This window comes from Dipodomys spectabilis, unplaced genomic scaffold (genome assembly GCF_019054845.1).
Source record: "Dipodomys spectabilis isolate Male_0828 unplaced genomic scaffold, ASM1905484v1 ptg000422l, whole genome shotgun sequence".
Taxonomy (NCBI): Eukaryota; Metazoa; Chordata; class Mammalia; order Rodentia; family Heteromyidae; genus Dipodomys; species Dipodomys spectabilis.
In genome coordinates this window covers 8,092,287-8,112,198 of record NW_024871099.1, presented here as the reverse complement: position 1 = coordinate 8,112,198, position 19,912 = coordinate 8,092,287, and the positions used below count along the sequence as shown (strand labels likewise).

At 54.6% G+C, this 19,912-nt stretch overlaps 3 protein-coding genes across 9 annotated transcripts; 1 reads left to right on the top strand and 2 right to left on the bottom strand.

The window, feature by feature from the left end:
- Positions 1-1,529: 1,529 nt before the first annotated feature.
- Positions 1,530-18,221, bottom strand: Znf576 (zinc finger protein 576). 3 transcript variants are annotated; one of them, XM_042667917.1, is made up of 3 exons: positions 18,211-18,221; positions 3,671-3,797; positions 1,530-2,000 (listed from the first exon to the last, which is right to left on the bottom strand). In XM_042667917.1, exons 2-3 carry the CDS (start codon positions 3,789-3,791, stop codon positions 1,573-1,575), a joined length of 549 nt encoding a protein of 182 aa, XP_042523851.1. In that variant the 5' UTR covers positions 3,792-3,797; positions 18,211-18,221; the 3' UTR covers positions 1,530-1,572. The 3 variants fall into 3 exon arrangements, with proteins under 3 accessions (XP_042523851.1, XP_042523850.1, XP_042523852.1); XM_042667916.1 differs by lacking the exon at positions 18,211-18,221 and adding an exon at positions 4,136-4,475 and having other exon boundaries at positions 3,671-3,771; XM_042667918.1 differs by lacking the exon at positions 18,211-18,221 and having other exon boundaries at positions 1,530-2,170; positions 3,671-3,753.
- On the top strand, positions 4,661-10,298 carry Irgq (immunity related GTPase Q). 2 transcript variants are annotated; one of them, XM_042667911.1, is made up of 3 exons: positions 4,661-4,739; positions 5,245-5,776; positions 8,961-10,298. In XM_042667911.1, the coding sequence occupies exons 2-3, from the start codon at positions 5,247-5,249 to the stop codon at positions 10,264-10,266; spliced, it is 1,836 nt and encodes a 611-aa protein (XP_042523845.1). In that variant the 5' UTR covers positions 4,661-4,739; positions 5,245-5,246; the 3' UTR covers positions 10,267-10,298. The 2 variants fall into 2 exon arrangements, with proteins under 2 accessions (XP_042523845.1, XP_042523844.1); XM_042667910.1 differs by lacking the exon at positions 4,661-4,739 and adding an exon at positions 4,755-4,880.
- Positions 14,936-19,482, bottom strand: LOC122097426 (phospholipase A2 inhibitor and LY6/PLAUR domain containing). Of its 4 annotated transcripts, none has more exons than XM_042667914.1 (6): positions 18,901-19,482; positions 18,569-18,715; positions 17,575-17,691; positions 15,699-15,851; positions 15,250-15,393; positions 14,936-15,115 (listed from the first exon to the last, which is right to left on the bottom strand). In XM_042667914.1, the coding sequence occupies exons 2-6, from the start codon at positions 18,636-18,638 to the stop codon at positions 14,961-14,963; spliced, it is 639 nt and encodes a 212-aa protein (XP_042523848.1). In that variant the 5' UTR covers positions 18,639-18,715; positions 18,901-19,482; the 3' UTR covers positions 14,936-14,960. The 4 variants fall into 4 exon arrangements, with proteins under 4 accessions (XP_042523848.1, XP_042523846.1, XP_042523849.1 ...); XM_042667912.1 differs by having other exon boundaries at positions 15,250-15,385; XM_042667915.1 differs by having other exon boundaries at positions 15,250-15,331.
- Positions 19,483-19,912: the final 430 nt, after the last annotated feature.

Sequence of the window (19,912 nt, the reverse complement as noted above, 5' to 3'; positions counted from 1 at the left end):
GTATAGACCCCTGCCTTAAGCTACAAGTTCTGCTGCACGTCACATAGACCCAAAATAATGGTGGCTTGAGACAGTTTGCTCTCTCATATAGTAGCTTCCAAGTGCTCTGTGAAGCAGGCCAGAGACCCAGACTCCCACTACCTTTTTGCTCTGCCATCCCTCAGGTTGCTTTTGTTCTTGTGGTGCAAGATGAGTGGGTACCATGTTCACATTCCAGTTAGGAAGGATGAGGAAAAGGCCTGTCCCTTTCCCAGGATACTTGAGCATTCTACCCAGGTATTTTCCATCATGTGACTATACCTAACTGCAAGGGAATCTGGGACATGTAGTCTTCATAACTAAAATTTCAGAGACAGCTATCAGTCTCTACCACACACCTCACTTTCAGACTTTAATCCCTCAATCCGGAGTCCTTGAAGACTGTATGTGAGGCTCTAGTCATAGTCTCCAAGGACAGAATAGGTAATATCAGAAAACAAAATGGGCCTGGGTGAGATTCATCTCCAGTCTGAAGGCAGCTGCTACTGCTCAGCTCCAGCTTGTAGCTGCTGCCCTGCTCCTGCTGACCATGTAAAGCCCTCACATTGGGCCACGCAAGAAAAATTAAAATAGGGCCTCAACGGGAATTCTCCCAGAGCTGGCCAAGTAAATCACGAAACCGAAGGTATTTCTGTTTGATTCCAAACTAGTTTTCCTAAAGGACTAGGCCAGTGTGGCCTGAGCGCCTCCCCCTCTCCCCTCCATCCTTATGTGCTCTAGCAATTCCCACTCAAAAGCCAGAGCTCCCAATTTAGACACTTTAATAGAGATGCTTTGTTTTTAGCTACTGTTAGCTTATTCATGCCACCTCTTCTTTGCATATAAGACGTATTCTAGTACAACTAGAATGCTACACAGAATTGCTTAAATAGAAAATAAATTATCTGGGGGACTAGTGCTATCCAGTGGCATTGGTCCCTCTTTTGGAGGGGGGAATGCTAACAGGAATAGAGGAGAGATGAACCTAAACTCCTTCCTGACTCTGGGTCCAGCTCAGGTCCCTGATGCTCCATCCCCGACAACTTGGGAGTTGCTCCAGGTCTAAGATGGAGCTTGGCACTACAGAGCAACAGGGCCTCAGCTCCCTGCCTCCACTCCTCCTACCCACGCAGGCACAGATCCAGGGCAATTTGCTCCTACAGTCAATGGCATCCATCTGGGAAAAATTAAAGGTGATTATATAATCTGCAGCTAGTTATTTAGCTGGAAATGAGGGAGAAAGAAGTCATTTTTCCTTCTCATTTTCTTCAAAAGATCTGATTTCTTTGCTTCCCTAACGGCCCTGTATCCACCAAAGAACAAAGTGCTGGATGAGAACCTTGTCAAGAGCCATTGCCAACGTGGGGATGGAAAGAATCCCTCCCCAGACCCCCAGAAAGTCTCTGTCTGTGTGTGTGTGTGTGTGTGTGTGTGTGTGTGTGTGTGTGTGTGTGTGTGTGTGTGTGTGTGTGTGTGTGTGTGTGTGTGTGTGTGTGTGTGTGTGTGTGTGTGTGTGTGTGTGTGTGTGTGTGTGGAGAGGGCTTGGGGGTGCACTCAGAGCTCCCCCCGAGCATGCTGGATGTAATGTTCATGCAGCCCAGCTTCCTGGGCAAAGTTTTGACGGCACTCAGTACAGGCAAAGGGACCAGGAGGGGTGTGGGCCTCATGTACCTGGCGGTGTTGCCTCAGGGAAGCAGCCTGCCCAAAGACCTTGCCACAGTCAGGACAGGGGAAGGTGGGCTGGGCAGCAGTGGGCACACCGGGCAGGCAGGGCCTGGCAGCTGGAGCATGGCTACGCTGGTGGGCGATCAGGGCCTTGGAGGAGGGGAAGGAGCGGGCGCAGATGAAGCAGATGAAGAGGGCCCCCTGCAGCTTCTTGGCCACGAAGTCCGCCGGGTGCTCCCGCTTCATGTGACGCTCCTGGAACTTGGAATCGGCGAAGGTGATGAGGCAGTGGGTGCACTGTGGGGCCCCTAGGCGGCCTGAGGGATGGGGAGAGGTCGGGGGAGGCCAGCAGGAGCCTCCAGGGCCTCTCCTGAGCCCCAGAATCACACCAAAAGTTACCATTGATGTTCTCTGGGCCCGGCTCTAGGCTAATGCTGGGCAGTGGTACAGGATATCTGCTTGTGGACCCACTTTATGGATGAGCAGACTGAGTCAGGAGAGTCAGAAATGAAAAGGCAGAACCGGAGTTAGAACCCAGAGTCTGCCCACCAAAAAATGCAGTGATTATAGCATTCCCTAGCTCCACTTTCCTAGTAAGGACAACAATTTCTTCATCTGGAAAATGGGATAATCATAGTAACTACTCTACAGGGTGTTAAAAGGAGTGTAAAATTTATATCAGTGCTCAAAACAATGCTATTCAATCTTTGCAATTAATGCTACTGAGACAGGAAAAAATATCTCAAAACGTCTAGTAGCTGACCTGCTACTCACAGCTAGGCCTTGGCGTTCCAATGTATGCAAACAATTTCACAGAATACATCCAAGGCAGACAAAGCCATTGAATGAATGAAGATGAATTGCCGGGCCAGGGGCTCACGCCTGTCTAAGGATCGTAGTTCAAAGCCAGCCAGGGAAGGAAACTCCTCAAGACTCTTATCTTCAATAAATCACTCAGAAAACTGGAAGTGGTGCAGTGGCTCAAGTGGTAGAGCACTAGCCTTGAGCTGAAGAACTGAGGGACAGCGCCCAGGCCCAGAGTTCAAGCCCCATGACTGACAAAAAAAAAAAAAAAGATGAATGACTCGATGAATCCAGACCAGATCACACCACAATCAGGTCAGAACAAAAACCAAGGACATGTCTAAGATAAGTGACCGCTGCTTTGTACCAATTACAGGCTTGAACCATGCCAGTTTCTTCCCTCCTTTGAGATAAGACGAAGCCAGTCCTGCATACTGCAAGGCAGGGGAGGTATCCTGAGCCAAAAGGGTTTTTTAAAGACTTCCTAAAAATCACACACAAACCCCAAGCCTATCAACCCATTCTAACCTCTCAGACACTCTCCTGTCCCCTGTGCTAAGTGTTGCAATGCACAATAACTTGTTCAAGGTAAGTGCATTTCTGGTACCCTTTGGTCTTTGGTACAGTTCCAATGACATAGAGTCCATTATTAAACTCACTAATATGAGAATGAACACATCCAGCAAACAACCCTTTGTTGAAGGGGCTGCTACCATATAAACTAGCTACTTTCGTTAATATCAAGTTCCACCCGCCTTTGTATGTGTTGGGGGGAATACTGGAATTTGAACTTGGGGCGTCATGATAAATAGAAAGGTGCTCTACCAGTTGAACCATGCTTTCCCCCCATCCCCAGCCCTTTTGCTTTAGGCTTTCTTCTACTGGTACTCTTGTGACAGCCCTGCCAGGCAAGCAGTGACCACTTTCTTGACAGGGAAACTGAGGCGCGATTCAGCTGCAAGTCTACAGTAGAATTGGGAGCCTTTTTCGGTGTGTGTGGCCTGAGCAGGCAGGCCAAGCATTTATCTGAGTACAAGGGTGAAGAGAAGGTAGTTCCTGGCAGGTAGCTGGACCATCCCAGCCCCTCCCAACAAGGGAAGTCCTGTAGCCGGGGACACGGAGAAGAGAGATCCCTTTTAAACTCTGCTTCTGCACCCACCCTCCTCTAGATGGCAGTACTCACAGAGGTTGCCTCCAGGGCTGCAGGGACTCTTCTCCTTGGACGCATCCTGCGGCCCCGTGGTGTCTTCGGGATGTTGGTCCTCCGTGGCTACTGGGACCCCTCTGATCAAGAAAAGGGGCATATATAGCTGATCATCTGTTACCAGCCATACACGGTCCACTTACAGCCTCACGACACACCATCCCATACATACCCTAAAGACGTTCTAACTAAAAAGAATCTCATCCCTCTCCAATTAGGTTGTCCTCCTTCACCAAACTAGTTGAGAGTAGATCCCCTTTGGGGGGGGGGGGGAGGTGGAGGAGGTGGAGCTGCTACAGGGAATCGAACCTAGGGTCTCGAACGTGCCAGACCAGAGCTTTACAGCGCCTGAGCCACGCCCCTCCCCTAGCCTTGACCCTTGATCTTTGGCACCAGCCTCATCCGTCCAGCCTCTCAAGAGACTGGAAGTGTAGTGGTACCCACCCTTTAGCCCATCTCTTCCCGGGTGACATCCTGTGACCCTTGCTGTGACGCCCAGAGCCCACGCCCACTGCCAGCCCGCGGGGGTCCTGCGGCTCCCGGACACCGTCTCGGGCTCTCGATTCCAAGGCCGGTCACCGGGAATATCTCCGTGCAGCCGAGGACGGCCTTTCGCCGCGCCCGTGGGAGGCGTTCGAGGAGGTGAAGGTAGGGATGTGGGGGGTCCCATCACATGGTCCGGAGGCCCCAAAAGGTGTCGTCAGCCTTTCCTCCTAAAAAGTCTGTCCGAAACCCAAGTCACAGACGGTCGCCGTCCGGCCATGGCGGGGTCGCGCCAGCCACGGAGGTGCGTGGGAAACCCTCTCAGCGCCGGGGCGCGCGATGATGACGTCAGGCCGCGCGTGCTGCGAAGACCCGCGCTTACTGCGCAGGCGCCTTGGCTCCCTTTATTGTCCCCGGCGGGCGCCGCGGACGCTGCGGGGAGCCGGGGGACGTCTCGGGCCTTTCTTGGGGGAAGTGGGGGGGGGGGGGGCGCTGTCGCCATCGCTGAACCTTCTTGGTCACGCTCCCGGACACACCCCCTGGTGGAGGGAGGGAGTGACGTCAGGTTAGAGCCGCCAGAAGGCGTCCCCCTAACCTCTCTCTGGGCTCTGTTCTCCGGGTGCCCGGGGCGCGCGGGGGCTCCTCTGCGGCTGACCGGTTTGCTTCTGACTGCGCTTCGCTTCCTGGGGTGTCTGATCTTTAATCGGTCGGTGATTTGGAACGGGGGAGAGGGGAGGGCGCCCCCGGGTATGGCGTGGGGTGTGTGTGTGGGGGGGGTGGCGATAAGAGATTGACTTGCCGGATTTCTAACTATTGGAAGCAGAATGGGAAATGTTTGCGTCCTTAGGGGGAGATTAAAAAAAAAAAGGTGTTGACAGGTGCTTGGGTGTCTAGGGAATACAGCCCTGGGCGTTAGATTTCCAGGTCCCAAAGGGTGACACCCGAGAGTGGAAGTCGGGGACTGAAGTGTGGGGTTCAGAGTGGTGCGGCTCGGGAGGGAGGTGGGGAAGAAAACATTTTTAAAAAGGTTCGCCTTGATCGGTGTCTTTCCCCCACCCTTTGCTTTCCAGCAATGCCTCCTCCGCAGGGCGACGTGACTGCTTTATTCCTGGGGCCTCCAGGCTCGGGAAAGTCTGCACTGATCTCCGCGTTGTGCGGCAAGAACGTGGAGACTGTAGAGATCCCCGAAGCACGGCCGGAATCTGGGGTCCCAAACCTGAGAACTGCGGGCCCCGGCCTCTTCCTAGGCGAGCTGAGCTGCCCACCCGCGGCGCCAGGGCCCTGGGCTGCCGAGGCCAACGTGTTGGTATTGGTACTACCCGGACCTGAAGGGAATGGGGAGCCCTTAGCCCCAGCTCTGGGAGAGGCAGCGCGGGCTGCCCTGGCTCGAGGGACCCCGTTATTGGCTGTGCGGAGTCTGCGTCCTAGCGAGTCACATAATGAGGTCCAGGCCCGGGATCAGACAGAGGCCTTGCTGGACAGCGCCGGGCTAGGAGCGGCTTCCCTTTTCGTGTTGCCGGTGGACTACGGCAGCGGCGACCACTGCGAGGAGCTAGAACGCCTGCGGGCGGCGCTGCGGAGCCAGGCCGAGGCGCTGCAGAGGTGAGAGGCGGGATCAGGTTTGGGTGGGAGAGACAGGCCTGTTCCCTTAAGTCTAGACCCCACTCGAGTAGAGTGAGTTTGGAGCTAGGCTTGGCTACCTGCAGAGGTTCTCCTTCTTCATCCAGACCCCGCCCAGCTCTGCAGATTTTGAGATCCGAGAGGCTCCACCCTAAGTCAGCGGTGTCTGTTTGACCCTTTGTTGTCATTTAGGCCCCTCCCCAGCCACAGATCAATTGGAGATCCGGACTTGTCTCGAATGTCTGGGTTCTTGCCAGCCTTCTGAGGTGAAAACAACCCCTATTCCCCACCCCCACCCCTGGCAAGAATTCTATAAGCCTGGACTTACCACTAAAATACAGCCTGCAGGCAAAATGTTGAAGAATTCCATATTTTACCTCTCCACAGAAGTTAGGATCCCACAAAGATTTTCCCAGATGATCTCTCCACCAACATCCTGGTTCTCCAGCCATACTCATTTCCTAAAACCAAAACCTTGATGAGCATTAATATTTCATTGCCCATTTGCTGGCTACCTCTTAAATTGCCCCCTATCCCCATCCCAATTGTCAGCTGTGTGTGTGTGTGAGTGACAGTACTGGGGCTTGAATTCAGGGTGTTGGCACTATCCCTTAGCTTTTTCTGCTCAAGTCTGGGACCCAGCCCACTTAAATCACATCTCCACTTCTTTTATTTTCTTTCTTTCTTCCTTCCTTTCTTCCTTCCTTCCTTCCTTCCTTCCTTCCTTCCTTCCTTCCTTTCTTTCTTTCTTTCTTTCTTTCTTTCTTTCTTTCTTTCTTTCTTTCTTTCTTTCTTTCTTTCTCAGTTGTGGGGCTTGAACTCAGGGCCTGGGCACTGTCCTTGAGTCCCTCTGTACTCAAGGCTAGTATTCTAACACTTAAGCCACAGCACCACTTCCAGTTTGTTTGTTTGTTTGTTTTTTGTGGTCGTGGGGCTTGAATTCTGGGCCTGGGCGCTGTCCCTCAGCTCTTCAGCTCAAGGCTAGCACTCTACCACTTGAGCCACGCACCATTTCCTCACTTCCCATTTTTAAGTGGTTAATTGGAGATAAGAGTCTCACAGAGGGGCTAGGAAGGTAGCTCAGTGGTAGAGTGCATGCCTTACAAGCATGAGGCCCTGGGTTTGATTCCTCAGCACCACATAAACAGAAAAAGCCGGAAGTGGCGCTGTGGCTCCAGTGGTAGAGCGCTAGCCTTGAGCTGAAGAGCTGAGGGACAGCGCCCAGGCCCAGAGTTCAGGCCCCATGACCGGCAAAAAAAAAAAAAAAGTCTCACAGAAACTTTGCTGTTAAGGCTGTCTTTGAACTGAGATCCTCAGATCTCAGCCTTCTGAGTAGCTAGGATTACAGGCAGGAGCCACTGCTTTCTGGCTTCATTTTTTTTCCCCTGCCAGTCCAGAGTCTTGAACTCAGGGCCTAGGCACTGTCCCTGAACTGCTTTTGTTCAAGGCTGTCACTACCACATTAGCCATGGTGCTACTTCCAGCTTTTTCTGTGTATGTGGTACTGAGGAATCAAACCTAGGGGCTTCATGAATGCTAGGCAAACACTCTACCACAAAGCCACATTCCCAGCACCTCCCCCCACTTTTTTTGGTCAGTCATGGGGCTTGAACTTTGGGCCTGAACACTGTTCCTCAGCTCTTCAGCTCAAGGCTAGCACTCTACCACTTGAGCCACTGGGCTACTTCCAGTTTTCTGAGTGATTTATTGAAGATAAGAATCTCACAGACTTTTCTGCCTGGGCTGGCTTTGAATTGGGATCCTCAGATCTCAGCCTCCTGAGTAGCTAGGATTACAGGTATGAGCCACCAGAGCCCAGCTCCCCATTTTTTTATTTGAAAGAGAAAAGCCATTGGGGGGGAGGAACAAATTCTCTTATCTAGAGAGAAGAATAAGGAGGGATCCCACTTCTAGCTTTTTGATAACTAATTAGAGATAAAAGACACAGGGACTTTCCTCCTTGGGCTGGCTTTGAACCCGGATCTTCAGATCGCAGCCTCCTGATTGGCTAGGATTCCAGGTGTGAGCCACTTGTTTTTTGTGCTGGTCATGGGGCTTGAATTCAGGACCTGGGTGCTGTCCCTGAGTTTTTTGGGGGTAGTTTATTGAAAATAAAAATCTCACAGGGGGCGCTGGGAAGGTGGCTCAGTGGTAGAGCGCTTGCCTTACATGCCTGAGGCCCTGAGTTCGATTCCTCAGCACCACATAAGCAAAAAGAAAAAAGCTGGAAGTGGCGTTGTGGCTCAAGTGGTAGAGCGCTAGCCTTGAGCTGAAGAGCTGAGGGACAGGGCCCAGGCCCAGAGTTCAGGCCCCACTACCAGACCCCCCCCCCCCAAAAAAAAAAATCTCACAGGGGCTGGGAAGGTGGCTCAGTGGTAGAGTGCTTGCCTGGCATGCATGAGACCCTGGGTTCGATTCCTCAGCACCACATACACAGAAAAAGCCGGAAGTGGCGTTGTGGCTCAAGTGGTAGAGTGCTAGCCTTGAGCTGAAGAGCTGAGTGACAGCGCCCAGGCCCAGAGTTAAAGCCCCACAACTGACCAAAAAAATCTCACAGACTTTACTACCTGGGCTGGCTTCAACCCACAATCCTCAGCTCTCCTCCTCTAGAGTAGCTAGGATTACAGGCGGCACCCTGCTGACTGTTCCATTTTATAGGCCTCCAAATGAGGCTCAAAGAGAGAGTTACAGGTCTAATGTTCTGTTTTCCCTGTTCTCTTTAGCCACACGTCCTTGGTAAAAACAGACTTCTGCCGACAGAGGGCTTCTAACGCCCTGGGAAAGATTGCCCCTGGGGACCTCAACAAGGTTCTTGTCAAATAGTGCTTGGCATTCATTTAGACTGCAGTGTGGTCCACCCCTCCTCCATCTATCCTGCCTAGCAGCCTCGTGGAACAACCCTGCTCCCAAGGACTGTAACTCAGAGCAGTCTCACCAGGCTTCCCATCTTTGGCTCTGCTGGATATCTGAACTTCAGCCCACCCCTCCCGGGCATGGGCATCCTGGCTCCCTCGTTCCCTTAAGCTCCTCCCATAGCCTGGCCCCTGCCTTTCCCGCTCCTCCCTCTAGATTCCTTAGCTTCTCTCCATCTACTACAGCCTTGATCCTCTCCCACACTTGGCGCCTTTCTGTCATTGACCCCCCCATCCCTTGCCGCCCTCCGCAGGTTCCTGCCACCGGCCCAGGATGGTTTCGAGGTGCTGGGTGCTGCAGAGCTGGAGGCGGTGCGTGAGGCCTTTGAGACCGGTGGCCTGGAGGCGGCATTGTCATGGGTGCGAGCAGGCCTGGAGCGCCTGGGCAGCGCCCGGCTGGACCTGGCAGTGGCCGGCACCTCCAACGTAGGCCTTGTGCTGAACGAACTACTCGGGTTGGATCCTGGGGACCCAGGAGCTGTGCCTGCTACAATGCCCACGGTGCCCACCGCCTTCCCGGCCCCGGAGCGCCCCAATGTGGTGCTGTGGGCCATCCCTCTGGACCCCATGGGGGCGACCCCCGCCCCCACCTCTCACCCGAGCCACTACGACGCCCTCATCCTCGTCACCCCGGGGGTCCCCACGGACAACGACTGGGCCCAGGCCCGTGGATTGGTGTCGCCCGATGCGCCGCTGGTGTGTGTGCGAACCGATGGCCAGGGCGGGGATCCCCCCGAGGCACGGGTGGACGAGGACATGTGGGAGAAGCGCAGTGGCGGGGACGGCGGCGGGCACCTGAGCAGCCCGGGCGAGAAGGTGGGGGAGAAGCCTGGCGCCGGATCGCCAGGTTTGGAGGCGGGTGGCGGCGATCGCGCGCGGGCCACTGATGCCCGGACCTCGGGCAGCGCCGAGTCCGATCGCGGGGGGCCCTGCAGCCCCGAGGACGAGACGTGGGAGGTGCTGGAGGCCGCGCCGCCGCCCGTCTTCCCGCTGCGGCCCGGGCTCCCGGCTCTGGGCGCCTGGCTGCGGCGCGCGCTGCCCGCGGCACAGGCCGGGGCGCTGCTGCTGGCGCTGCCCCCGGCGTCTCCGGGCGCGGCGCGGAGCAAGGCGGCGGCGCTGCGGGCCGGGGCCTGGAGACCCGCACTGCTGGCCAGCCTGGCGGCCGCGGCGGCCCCGGTGCCGGGGCTGGGCTGGGCGTGCGACGTGGCGCTGCTGCGGGGTCAGCTGGCGGAGTGGCGGCGGGCGCTGGGGCTGGAACCCGCGGCGCTGGCGCGGCGCGAGCGGGCGCTGGGCCTGGCCCCCGGGGCGCTGGCGGCGCGCGCGCGCTTCCCGGGCCCGGTGACGCGCGCCGAGGTGGAGGCCCGGCTGGGCGCCTGGGCCGGGGAGGGCACGGCCGGGGGCGCGGCGCTCGGCGCCCTCTCCTTCCTGTGGCCCGCGGGGGGCGCCGCCGCCACCGGGGGCCTCGGCTACCGCGCGGCGCACGGGGTCCTGCTGCAGGCCCTGGAGGAGATGCGGGCGGACGCCGAGGCCGTGCTGGTGCCTCCCGAGCCCACCCCGTGAGGGATCCGGATTCTCCCTTAGAATTGTGGGGGGTGGGCTTGGAAATCGGGGTCTCTGAGGTGGGAGGGGTGGGGTCTCGGGGAGCGGGGTGCCGGCGCCGACCTGTAGTGTGTGATTTCTGGCTGCCTAGCTTCTGGGGTCTGGGGAGAAAGTGTGCAGGTCAGGACTCCCCGTTTCCAGGGAGTGCGGCCTCCAGGCTGAAGGCTTTAGGGGTTCCCCACCTCCGACTTCTAAAAAGGGTTACGTCTTGGTTTTCAGGTGGAATTTCTGGCCTTCCAGGGGAGGCAGACGATTCCTGATTAGGGTGAGCCACGACTGGACCCCCCCCCCCCCCCGACTCCGTTGTTGGAGCGAGGGGTTCCGGTATTGGATTGGATTGCTGAGCCTCAAGGACAAACAATCTCAGTAGGTTTTCTGGGGGGAACAGACCTGCACAGAGGACCCCAAGAGGCAGTGAACCTTAACTTGGGAGGTGCCCCTGGGCTCTCAGACTCCTGTGTCCCAGAAGGGCTGTGAACTTCGGTTGCTGTTTCGTGCATGGTAGACGAGAGCTGCAACCTTGTCCATCTGGGGAGACTCCAGGGCCTGATGCAGGGAGAATGCTCCCACAAAACAAGCAGGGAGGGGGCAGATCTGGGCATGGTGAGGGTGGCCAGAGGCCAGGAAGTCCTGAGTTTTGGGGGGGGGGGGGACAGGAGCCCACACTTCAGATGCCTCCCATGGGTTCCTGGTGGACTTGGATCCCAGCAGCTGCCTTCTCTCTGACTGACAGGTGTGTGACTGACTACACCCATTTTACAGGTGCTAGGTGATCTGGGTGTCTCAGAGGTGTGTGCTCCTGTCTTTCCTATCTAAAGGTCTTTTTTGTGGTTGTCATTTTTGTAACTGTAGCCCTTTCTGGCCTGGTGTTTTCTGCACCTGCCTTTTCAAAGAAGTGAGTGAACCGTTGCACTACTTCAGGTGCGTGTATATGGGTGCACATGCATGCTGAGAATGTAACCCAAGGCCTTGTGCACTCTGGGCAAATTGGCTCCGGCTGAGCCACACCCTCAGGCCCCAGTTCAGACATCTGGGACATGGCCGGCTTCCTCAGGTGCCCCAAGAGGCCTCTGCTTGCCTGTGCACACAAGGTGCTGTGTGAGCACCAGTGTCCCCCACAGGCAGAGAGTGCGGCGAGGGGCCAGGAGCAAGGCAGAGGCCACTGTACCAGCAATGAGCTGGGTGGCCAGCTATGTGCAAGGAAGTCACGTGTTACCAGATGCTTCATCACCCATGGTAGATGGGGAGCGGGGGGAGATCCCAGGCTGAAGGCTCAACAGCGCGCTGCCAGACTGCGGTCCGCTGCCCTGGCCCCTCCCCAGGGAGCTGCAGATCTCAGGGCTCTGGCACTTGCTGTTCACCTCTCCGTGGCTTCTTCCACCACTGGCTTCTTGTCCATCAAGTCTTCACGTTATTGCCCCTTCTGGGAGGCCCCTCCCTGACCACCCCCAGGGGGACCACATACCCATGTTGCCCAAGCTGGTCTTCCCCGTAGCAAAACTAACCTTGATTTACTTGTTTCGTTGCCTGTTTATGGCCTTTGATCCCTTGCCTGTCTTATCCTCCAGTGTTCCCCAGCACCTTGGATATTGCAGGGTACATATGGGTGCTGATTCATTGAATAGTGGCAGGATGATGACTGCCTTTTTTTTTAATAGTTTTTTCCCCCCCTCAAGGCTAGCCTTCTACCACTTTGAGCCACAGCTCCACTTCCAGTTTTCTAGTGGTTCATTGGAGATAACAGTCTCACGGACTTAACTGCCCAGGCTGGCTTTGAACCATCAGCCTCAGATCTCAGCCTCCTGAGCAGCAAGGATGGCAAGTGTGAGGGCTGGCGCCTAGTGAGAACCACCATTTTTGCCTCTTGCCACAGGGCAGCCCGGGGGCCAGGTTAATGGATGAGCACACCCTGTGCCAAGTCAGGGGAGTGGGAAGCCACAGCACAGGCTGGCCCCTGGCCCTGTCCCCCGAGCCAGCCCTCACCTTCCCATCTGAGAAATGGAAGAGCTGGGCCAGAACCATAAGCTGGCATGATGAAGGCCAGTGATCGAGGCTCAGGTAGGAAGGAGGTGGCACCCCAGCCACAGCACACTCATCCCCACCACTGTGCACCTAGGGGCCATGACAGGGAGAGCATGGGGGGCAAAGCCGCTCAGCCTTAGCCAGGAGAGATTCGTGTGTCTATGTGACATTCTGGCACGCCACTGTCCTCTGTCTCAACTGGTCTGAGAGCCCTCAACCCAGCACGATGGCTGGGAGCACAGTGGCACATGACTGTAATCCCAGCTACGGGGAACATGTCGGGAGGATTTTGGTCAGAGGTGAGGCCCAGGCAAAAATACAAAAGCTTATTGGAAAAATAACTAGCAAACAAAGCGGGGGGTGGGGGGAGGGCTGGAGGTGGGTGGCTCAAGTGGTAGAAGGCTTGCCTAGCAGGTGCAAAGCCCTGAGTTCTAAACCCCAGGACCAGGGGAAAAGGAAAGGAGTGAAACTCAGTATGTTTTGTTTAATGCCACATCCTCCCCCAAAATATTTCAATATGCCGTATTTTTCTTTATGTAGCCTAGACCAGCCTGGAGCTCACAGTTTTCCTGCCTTAGCCTCCCAAATGCTGGGATTACAAACATGCATCACTATGCCCAGCTCATACAGTGGTCACGGGGTGTCTTTCTGTTTTCCCGCCATTTACTGCCTTTGTTTTTGAGACAGGGACTCTGTTGCCCAGGCTGGCCTGGAACTCACGGTCCTGACTTCTTTCACCTCCTGAGCCACTGGGATTATAAGAATGCAGTGCTGCATCTGATTCTGACACTGGGTTTGCAGTGTCTGACACCATGGGGTTCATGATGTTTTCGGGGGGAGGGTAGGTGGTGTTTGGGGGGGCAGGTAGTTGCCTTTTTTTCTCTTTTAAAATGGAGTCTTGCTATGTTGCCTAAGCTGGTCTGAATTCAAGTGATCCTCCTATCTCTGCCTCCCAAATGCTGGGATTACAGGCAGGCACTACCCCACTGGGCTTCCTTTGACTAGGTGAATTTTAGGCTATGAGTGAGGCTTCTGTCTCTGGGAGCAACCAAGAAGAAAAGAATAAACTCCAAGATAGGTTGCTGGCTGCCATCGGTGTGTCTGTGACATCTCAGGCCACTTGGCAAGCACACGTTTTAGGAAATGTACCAACAATCTTGGTACAGCCATTGCCAGCACTTCACGAGCCCCCAAGCGCATGGGGTTGTGGATCAGAGGTCCTCATTCCTTCCCACAGTGGGATTCCACACCATGTCCCTTGCAGTGGGGAACTCTGTAGGACAAAGTGTGGGTACGGTCTGCCTATGGTGTGTTTTGGAGGAATAAATAAAAAGTGAGCAAAATCTTGTGTGATGTTTGGGTCTTGAAAGGGGGATTCCATGCAGGGGATCTGTGTGTGTGCCAGTCCTGAGGCTTGACTCAGGTGCTGGGTGCTGTTCCAGAGCTTTTGTGCTCAAGACTTAGGTTCTACCACTTAATCCATAGCTCTACTTCCGGCTTTTTGCTGGTTATTGGTGGTAAGAGTCTCAGCAGTGAGCCAGGAAAAAAATCAGAAGTGGAGCTATGGCTCAAGTAACAGAAGGCCTGACTAGCAAGCTTAAGGCCTGAGTCCAGTCCCCAGTACTTCCAGGAAATAGCTGGGAGCAATGGTGAGATTTACATGCACTGAATTTTTGTGATCCTGTGATCAGACATGAGAGTCTCTAACAAGAATCCCTGATCCAGAACATTATAGAAGTTCACAGAACAGACACTTCGTGCCCCTGAACTAAATCCAAACCAGTCAACCTGCAACTAGAAAGAACAGACACTTCGTGCCCTGCCCCTGAACTAAATCCAAACCAGTCAACCTGCAACTAGAAGTAGAGCCACCTAGGCCAACCCACAAACCCCTAGAAACAAGAATATCTGGGCCGGAAATGGTTGTTACACAGCATTATTGTGGCATTAGCTGACTCACACAGCTTCGTTGTTTTCAGCAACTGAGATTAGGGGCTTGTTATTGGAGCGTGATCTGGACTCTCCCAGCTGGTGCCAGGGTTTGGCATCTGCCAACTAATGGCCATTGGTAAGTGGCAGCTGTCAGGGTGATTACTGTTTACGCAAATGGTCTGCAGGATCATCACTCATAAAGGCTTTAAAATGCCCTCAGTGGAAACTGAGGCAAAAAAGTGAGAGGTGAGCCAGGACTCTGAAGCATAACAGTCTTGGAATCAAATGAGGTTCTGACCCTTCCTAACACAAGCTGAGTATGGCATTGCATGCCTGTAATTCCAGCCCCTGGGAGGCAGAAGCCAGAGTATTGCAAGTTTAAGGCTAGTTTAAGCTCCATGGTGAGACCTTATCTGAACCAACCTCCCCCCCCCCCAAAAAAAGTTCAGAGTTGTGATGGTAAACTGAGACAGAATGTGGGAACTAGCCCAGGGGCATGGCAAAACAGTACCCCTTAAATAAAAGGCAGGGTCTCCCCTTATCTGAAGAGGGGATTGATGGGGGGGGGGTGGAGACCCACACCCTCTCCCACCCACCTCTTAGAGATGCATTACAGATAGGACTTGTTCTGTGGGTCTGTTTTAATTTATAGGCATGGGGGGGGGGGTGCTGGGGACACATGAGGACCTAAGGCCACACTCTCACTTGGCCCTGCCGGGAGGATGGGAGGCTGGCAGGCAGTCCGCCCGGCGGAGGAAGTAGAGGTAGGAAGGAGAGGGCACTTCCGCCCCCACCTTGGTGTGGCAGGCGCTCTGTGTGGCACAGCCTCGGGTGGCAAATCTGGCATTGATGATGCCTGTGGAGGGGAAGGGAGCATGGTGGTGAGTACCTTCCCTAATGATCCAGGAGTTCCCCTCTCCCCCCAGCCTGCTGCCCCCTTCACTGGACCAAATAAGTTCCATCCTCCAGATCTCTTAACCACGTCCTCACCAGCCTGGACGCTGCCCGCGAAGTAGATGCAGTGGGTTTCCTTGCCAACACAGCTGGCGACCTCGGTTTTCGGGCACGTCTCCTGGAAGGGCACGATGCAGGAGGGGCACGTCAGGCCGTTCTTCGTCCGGTTGTTCTGTGGAGCTTCAGATGAGAGAAGTGTAAGGTACCTGGGGGCTTCTGACACCTCTTACCCTCATCTTCCCCCAATCCCGAGGAACTCTGGGGTTGCTAATGGATACAGACTTTACTTGCTTTCCCTTGGCCTCCACTAGTGATTCTCCTGCCTTAAGCCTCCCACCAAGTACTGGGATGACAGGTATGTGCTACCATGCTTGGCTTGGCCACTGAATCCTACAGGTGAGGAAACGGGGGCTGAGAAACCAGCAAGGTGCTTGCAAGATGTCATCTGTCCTGCGGGGGAGGGGGGAGGTCACACTGGCACTCACGGACTACCGATCCACGGTTGCAGCCGTCGCTCTGGCAGCAGTGCGCGTTGGACACCATGTAGTCATCAGGGCCCATGGTGGTGGACACGAAGCCTGAGTAGCAGTCGCTGAACTTCATGCAAGCCTTTAAGGTGTTTACCGACTTGTGGCCCTCTGCAGGGTGGCGACAGGAACAGAGGGGTGGGTGGGAGGCATAAGCCAAGCCCTGCTTCCCGTAGCCATAGCCCTGGCAACCTGCCTGGTTGCCTGCCTGGGGTGCTTCAGTTCAGTAGCTAGTAGACCAGATGCCTCCATGACACAGTCGCTTGCCCCCGGTCTATCCTACCCCTCCAGCCTTCTCCCAGTCCAGCCTGCCTGGAATTCTTTCCCAAGCTGCTGTGGCCACCCCCATGCTTGTGTACAGTGGTCTCATCCAGCCCTCAGCACTTTGCTCCCTCCACCTCCAAAAGTCTCTGCCAACAAACCCCAGGAGGCTATTTGTTTCCCAACCCCAACATTCTTAGATGCATCTATGCTCACCCTTGTGCTGTCCCTCTATGCTGTCACTAGATTTTGTGTGAGCGATTTCCTGATCCCAAAGGTGACTTTCCAGGCCTGTCATCCTAGCTACTCAGGAGGCTGAGATCCTAGGATTGTGGTTCACAGCCAGCCTGGGCAGAAAAATCTGTGAGACTCTTCTCTCCAATTAACCACTAGAAAACCAGAAGTGGAGCTGTGTCTCAAACAGGTAGAGTGCTAGCCTTGAGCAAAATAGAGCTCAGGGACAGCACCCAGGCCCCGAGTTCAAGCCCACCGAGACAGAGGCACACACACACACACACACACACAGTGATCCCACACCAGGCTGGGTGGTGTCTTTCAGGATCACATTCCCTGATCTGTCCAGACTCTTGTTTTGGGGGGAGTTCCAGTCCTGGGGCTTGAACTTAGGGTCTGGGAACTATTCCTAAACTTTTTTGCTCAAGGCTGGCACTTGACCACTTGAACCACAGCTCTCCTTCTGGCTTTTTGGTGGTTTCTTAGAAATGAGGGTCTCAAGGACTTTCCTACCCAGGATGGCTTTGATCAGTACACCTCAGATTTCAGCCTCCTGAGTAACTAGGATGACAGGCATGAGCCACCAGAGCCTGGCATTTTTTTTTGTTTGTTTGTTGGTCGTGGGGCTTGAACTCTGGGCCTGGGTGCTGTCCCTCAGCTCTTCAGCTCAAGGCAAGCACTCTACCACTTGAGCTACAGCGCCACTTCCAGTTTTCTGGTTGTTTATTGGAGATAGGAGTCTCACGGTCTCTCCTGCCCGGGCTGGCTTTGAACCGCGATCCTCAGATCTCAGCCTCCTGAGTAGCTAGGATTACAGGCGTGAGCCACCAGTGCCCGGCTGAGCCTGGCATTTTTGTTGTTCGTTTTGTTTTGTTTTGGGGGCTTGAACTCAAGGCCTGGGCACTGTCTCTTGAGCCACAGCACCACTCAGCTTTTTTCTATTTATGTGATATTAGGGACTAGAACCTGGGGCTTCATGCATGTTAGGCAAGCACTCTACCACTGAGCCACCTTCCCAGCCTTGTTGTTATTGTTGTTTTTCCATGTCTGCATCCCCTTCTCCCCTTCTTCCTCTTTTGGAGGGTCTCATTCTCCATATCCCTGAAGACGAACGATTTTTATTGCCTTCACTCAATCTCTTTCTTCCATCTCCCAATAGTCATTTTCTCCCTTGAACTTAAATCTTTCTTCCCAGGCTTCAACCATCCAGAGAACAGGGATGATGCTTGTTAATACCCCAACCGGTGGTATCACCCTGGATCATCCAATCCCCTCCCAAGGCAGAAGCCATGCCCACCAGCCCAAGCCACACCCATCGGTAGAAGCCACGCCCTCTTACTTGTGCTGGACTCCCCCACAAGAATCATGCATGCGTCCTTGCCGGCCTCGCACGTCTTCATTTTCCCGCTGCATGTGTGTCCCGCGCTCTTGCACACCTCGCAGCTTAGAGGGCTTCCTGCAGTGTAGAGGACTGTGGTCACGAGTGGTGTGGTCTTAGGTGATTAAGATTCTGAACTTCCAATGAGGGAGGGGAGATGATGATTTGGGGGTGCAGAAATGAAGGGGCCCTGAGCCTCTGGCTGCTTTGTCTTGGGTAGGGTCACTGACTTCTATGCGAGGGAACCATCCAGAGTCTGACAAGGAAGTGGGGCTAATGCCAGAAAGCGGCTTCTAGAGGGGCGGGAAGCGACTCCCCTGGAGTCTGCTTACTTAATTACAAGGCTGGGACCTGGGGACGCCAGGGTCCTCTGAGCAAGCTCGGGGGCAGGGAGGGGTCCTGGCAAAGGTTTCCTTGGGCTTTTGTGAAACTTCAGGTCCAGCTGGTTCTTGGGTGTGGAACTCTCCTCCTCGTATACAAAGGTTTTGTAGACAGTAGGGGTTCAGGCAGGGGTATGTGAGGCTGGGGTCTAGAGTGGAAGGGGGAACTTGGGGCCAAGAGAGAAAATAAGCGTCCTAAACACCGGTCCTAAGGAACCTATGGCTGGCCTGGACCCCTGTGTCTAGGTAGAGGAGGAGGTTATAGGTCTGAACTCCAAATCTATACAGATAAAAAAATCTCCCTTCCCTTCTTTTAAAATTAAGTGTTAAAAATTTCCCTTTCTAGTCATTTCTTAGAATTCCAGATGTCTTATTTTGAGACCCTGCTTCAAAGGCAGAGGATTCAAGAGCCCATTAAACCCTCTTGGGACTTAGGCTTTCTTTCCTTACCCTTGGCCAGACTCCTTCATTAATTGAAATTCTGGGGAGACCTCCTCTCCCCACCCCACCCTCTCTTGGTCAGTCAATCCTCTTTCTGCTGTCCCAGGAAGAAGCCCAGGTCCTTTGTCACTTACCAAGGCCCAAGAAGGTGCAGAGCAGTGTGAAGGCCAGCAGGAAGGTCCTCTGTCTCATGGATGGTCTCATGGTGTGTGTGTCTGCAGTCCTGGGTCCTCTGCCCTTATAGGAAGCTGAGGAGGGGCGGGTCTGGACCCACCTTCACCCTGGGGTGAGAGATGACTGAGGTCAGAACCCAGGGCAGTCCTTCACAGCCTACAGGTTGGGGAGGCGAAACCATCATCCAAAAGGAACCTGAACATCTCAGAGCCAGCCCCTTTCTCCATGGAGTCTCGAGTGCCAACTCCAGCCCCTCCCTCTTCCACCAGGCCCCAGAAGGTCTTTTTCTCACCTTTCCACCACTCATTTTTTTTTCTCTAAGTCCAAGGTCGGAGGTAGGTCACTTGATTCCCTGTGGGTGTACAGTGCCTGCGAAGGACTGGGATCCCCTTTCCGCTGTCTTCCCAAGGAGGCACCCAACGTGGGTGGAGTCGTACCTGGGAACACCCAGCCTGTCCAGGCTCGTCCTGCGGGGGCCGATCGCCTTTGTCTCCCTTCCCTTCTTCCTGTTGCCGGGCTTATACTTGCTCTTCTGTGTTTGGGCTGCCTCCAGCTCCGACCTCGCCTAGGTCTGGCACCCTTGGTTCTCTGAACAGAGGGGTGCTTGTCAGCGGCCAGAGGCGGGCGAGGGAGGAGATAAATGCCCGCAGGTCACATATTGGGAAATCGAGGCATTTGTGGAAGCATTCTAAACTGCTCTGTGTGTGTGAGTGAGTGAGTGTGCGGTTTGGGAACATGTTCTGCGTTTAATTTAAGACCTCCCCTCCTCCCCTTACTCTCTCTTGGCCTCAGGCAGAAAGCTAAAAGAGATCTGAGTGTGTGTGTGTGTGTGTGTGTGTGGCAGAAAGCTAAAAGAGATCTGAGTGTGTGTGTGTGTGTGAGGCAGAAAGCTAAAAGAGATCTGAGTGTGTGTGTGTGTGTGTGTGTGTGTGTGTGTGTGTGTGTGTGTGTGTGTGTGTGTGTGTGTGTGTGTGTGTGTGTGTGTGTGTGTGTGTGTGTGTGTGTGTGTGTGTGTGTGTGTGTCGGCACGAACAGGTGCAGGAGATCCGGTTGCAAATCAGTCTGGGCTCACCGCGAAGACGTGTCGGACGCCCGCAGCGTTTGCAGGCTTCCGTTTGATTGGTGGCGATATCATCCAATGAGAACAGGGGATTTCTTCCAGGCACCAATCCCCGTGGACACTCCTGTTGCTACGCGCCCAGCAATCACGGCCTTGACGTCATCAGAAAACCCGTCTAGAGACTGGTGGGATTCGGAGGAAGGCGGGGCCAAAGGAGAAGACTGTTGCTAGGGAACGCAACGCG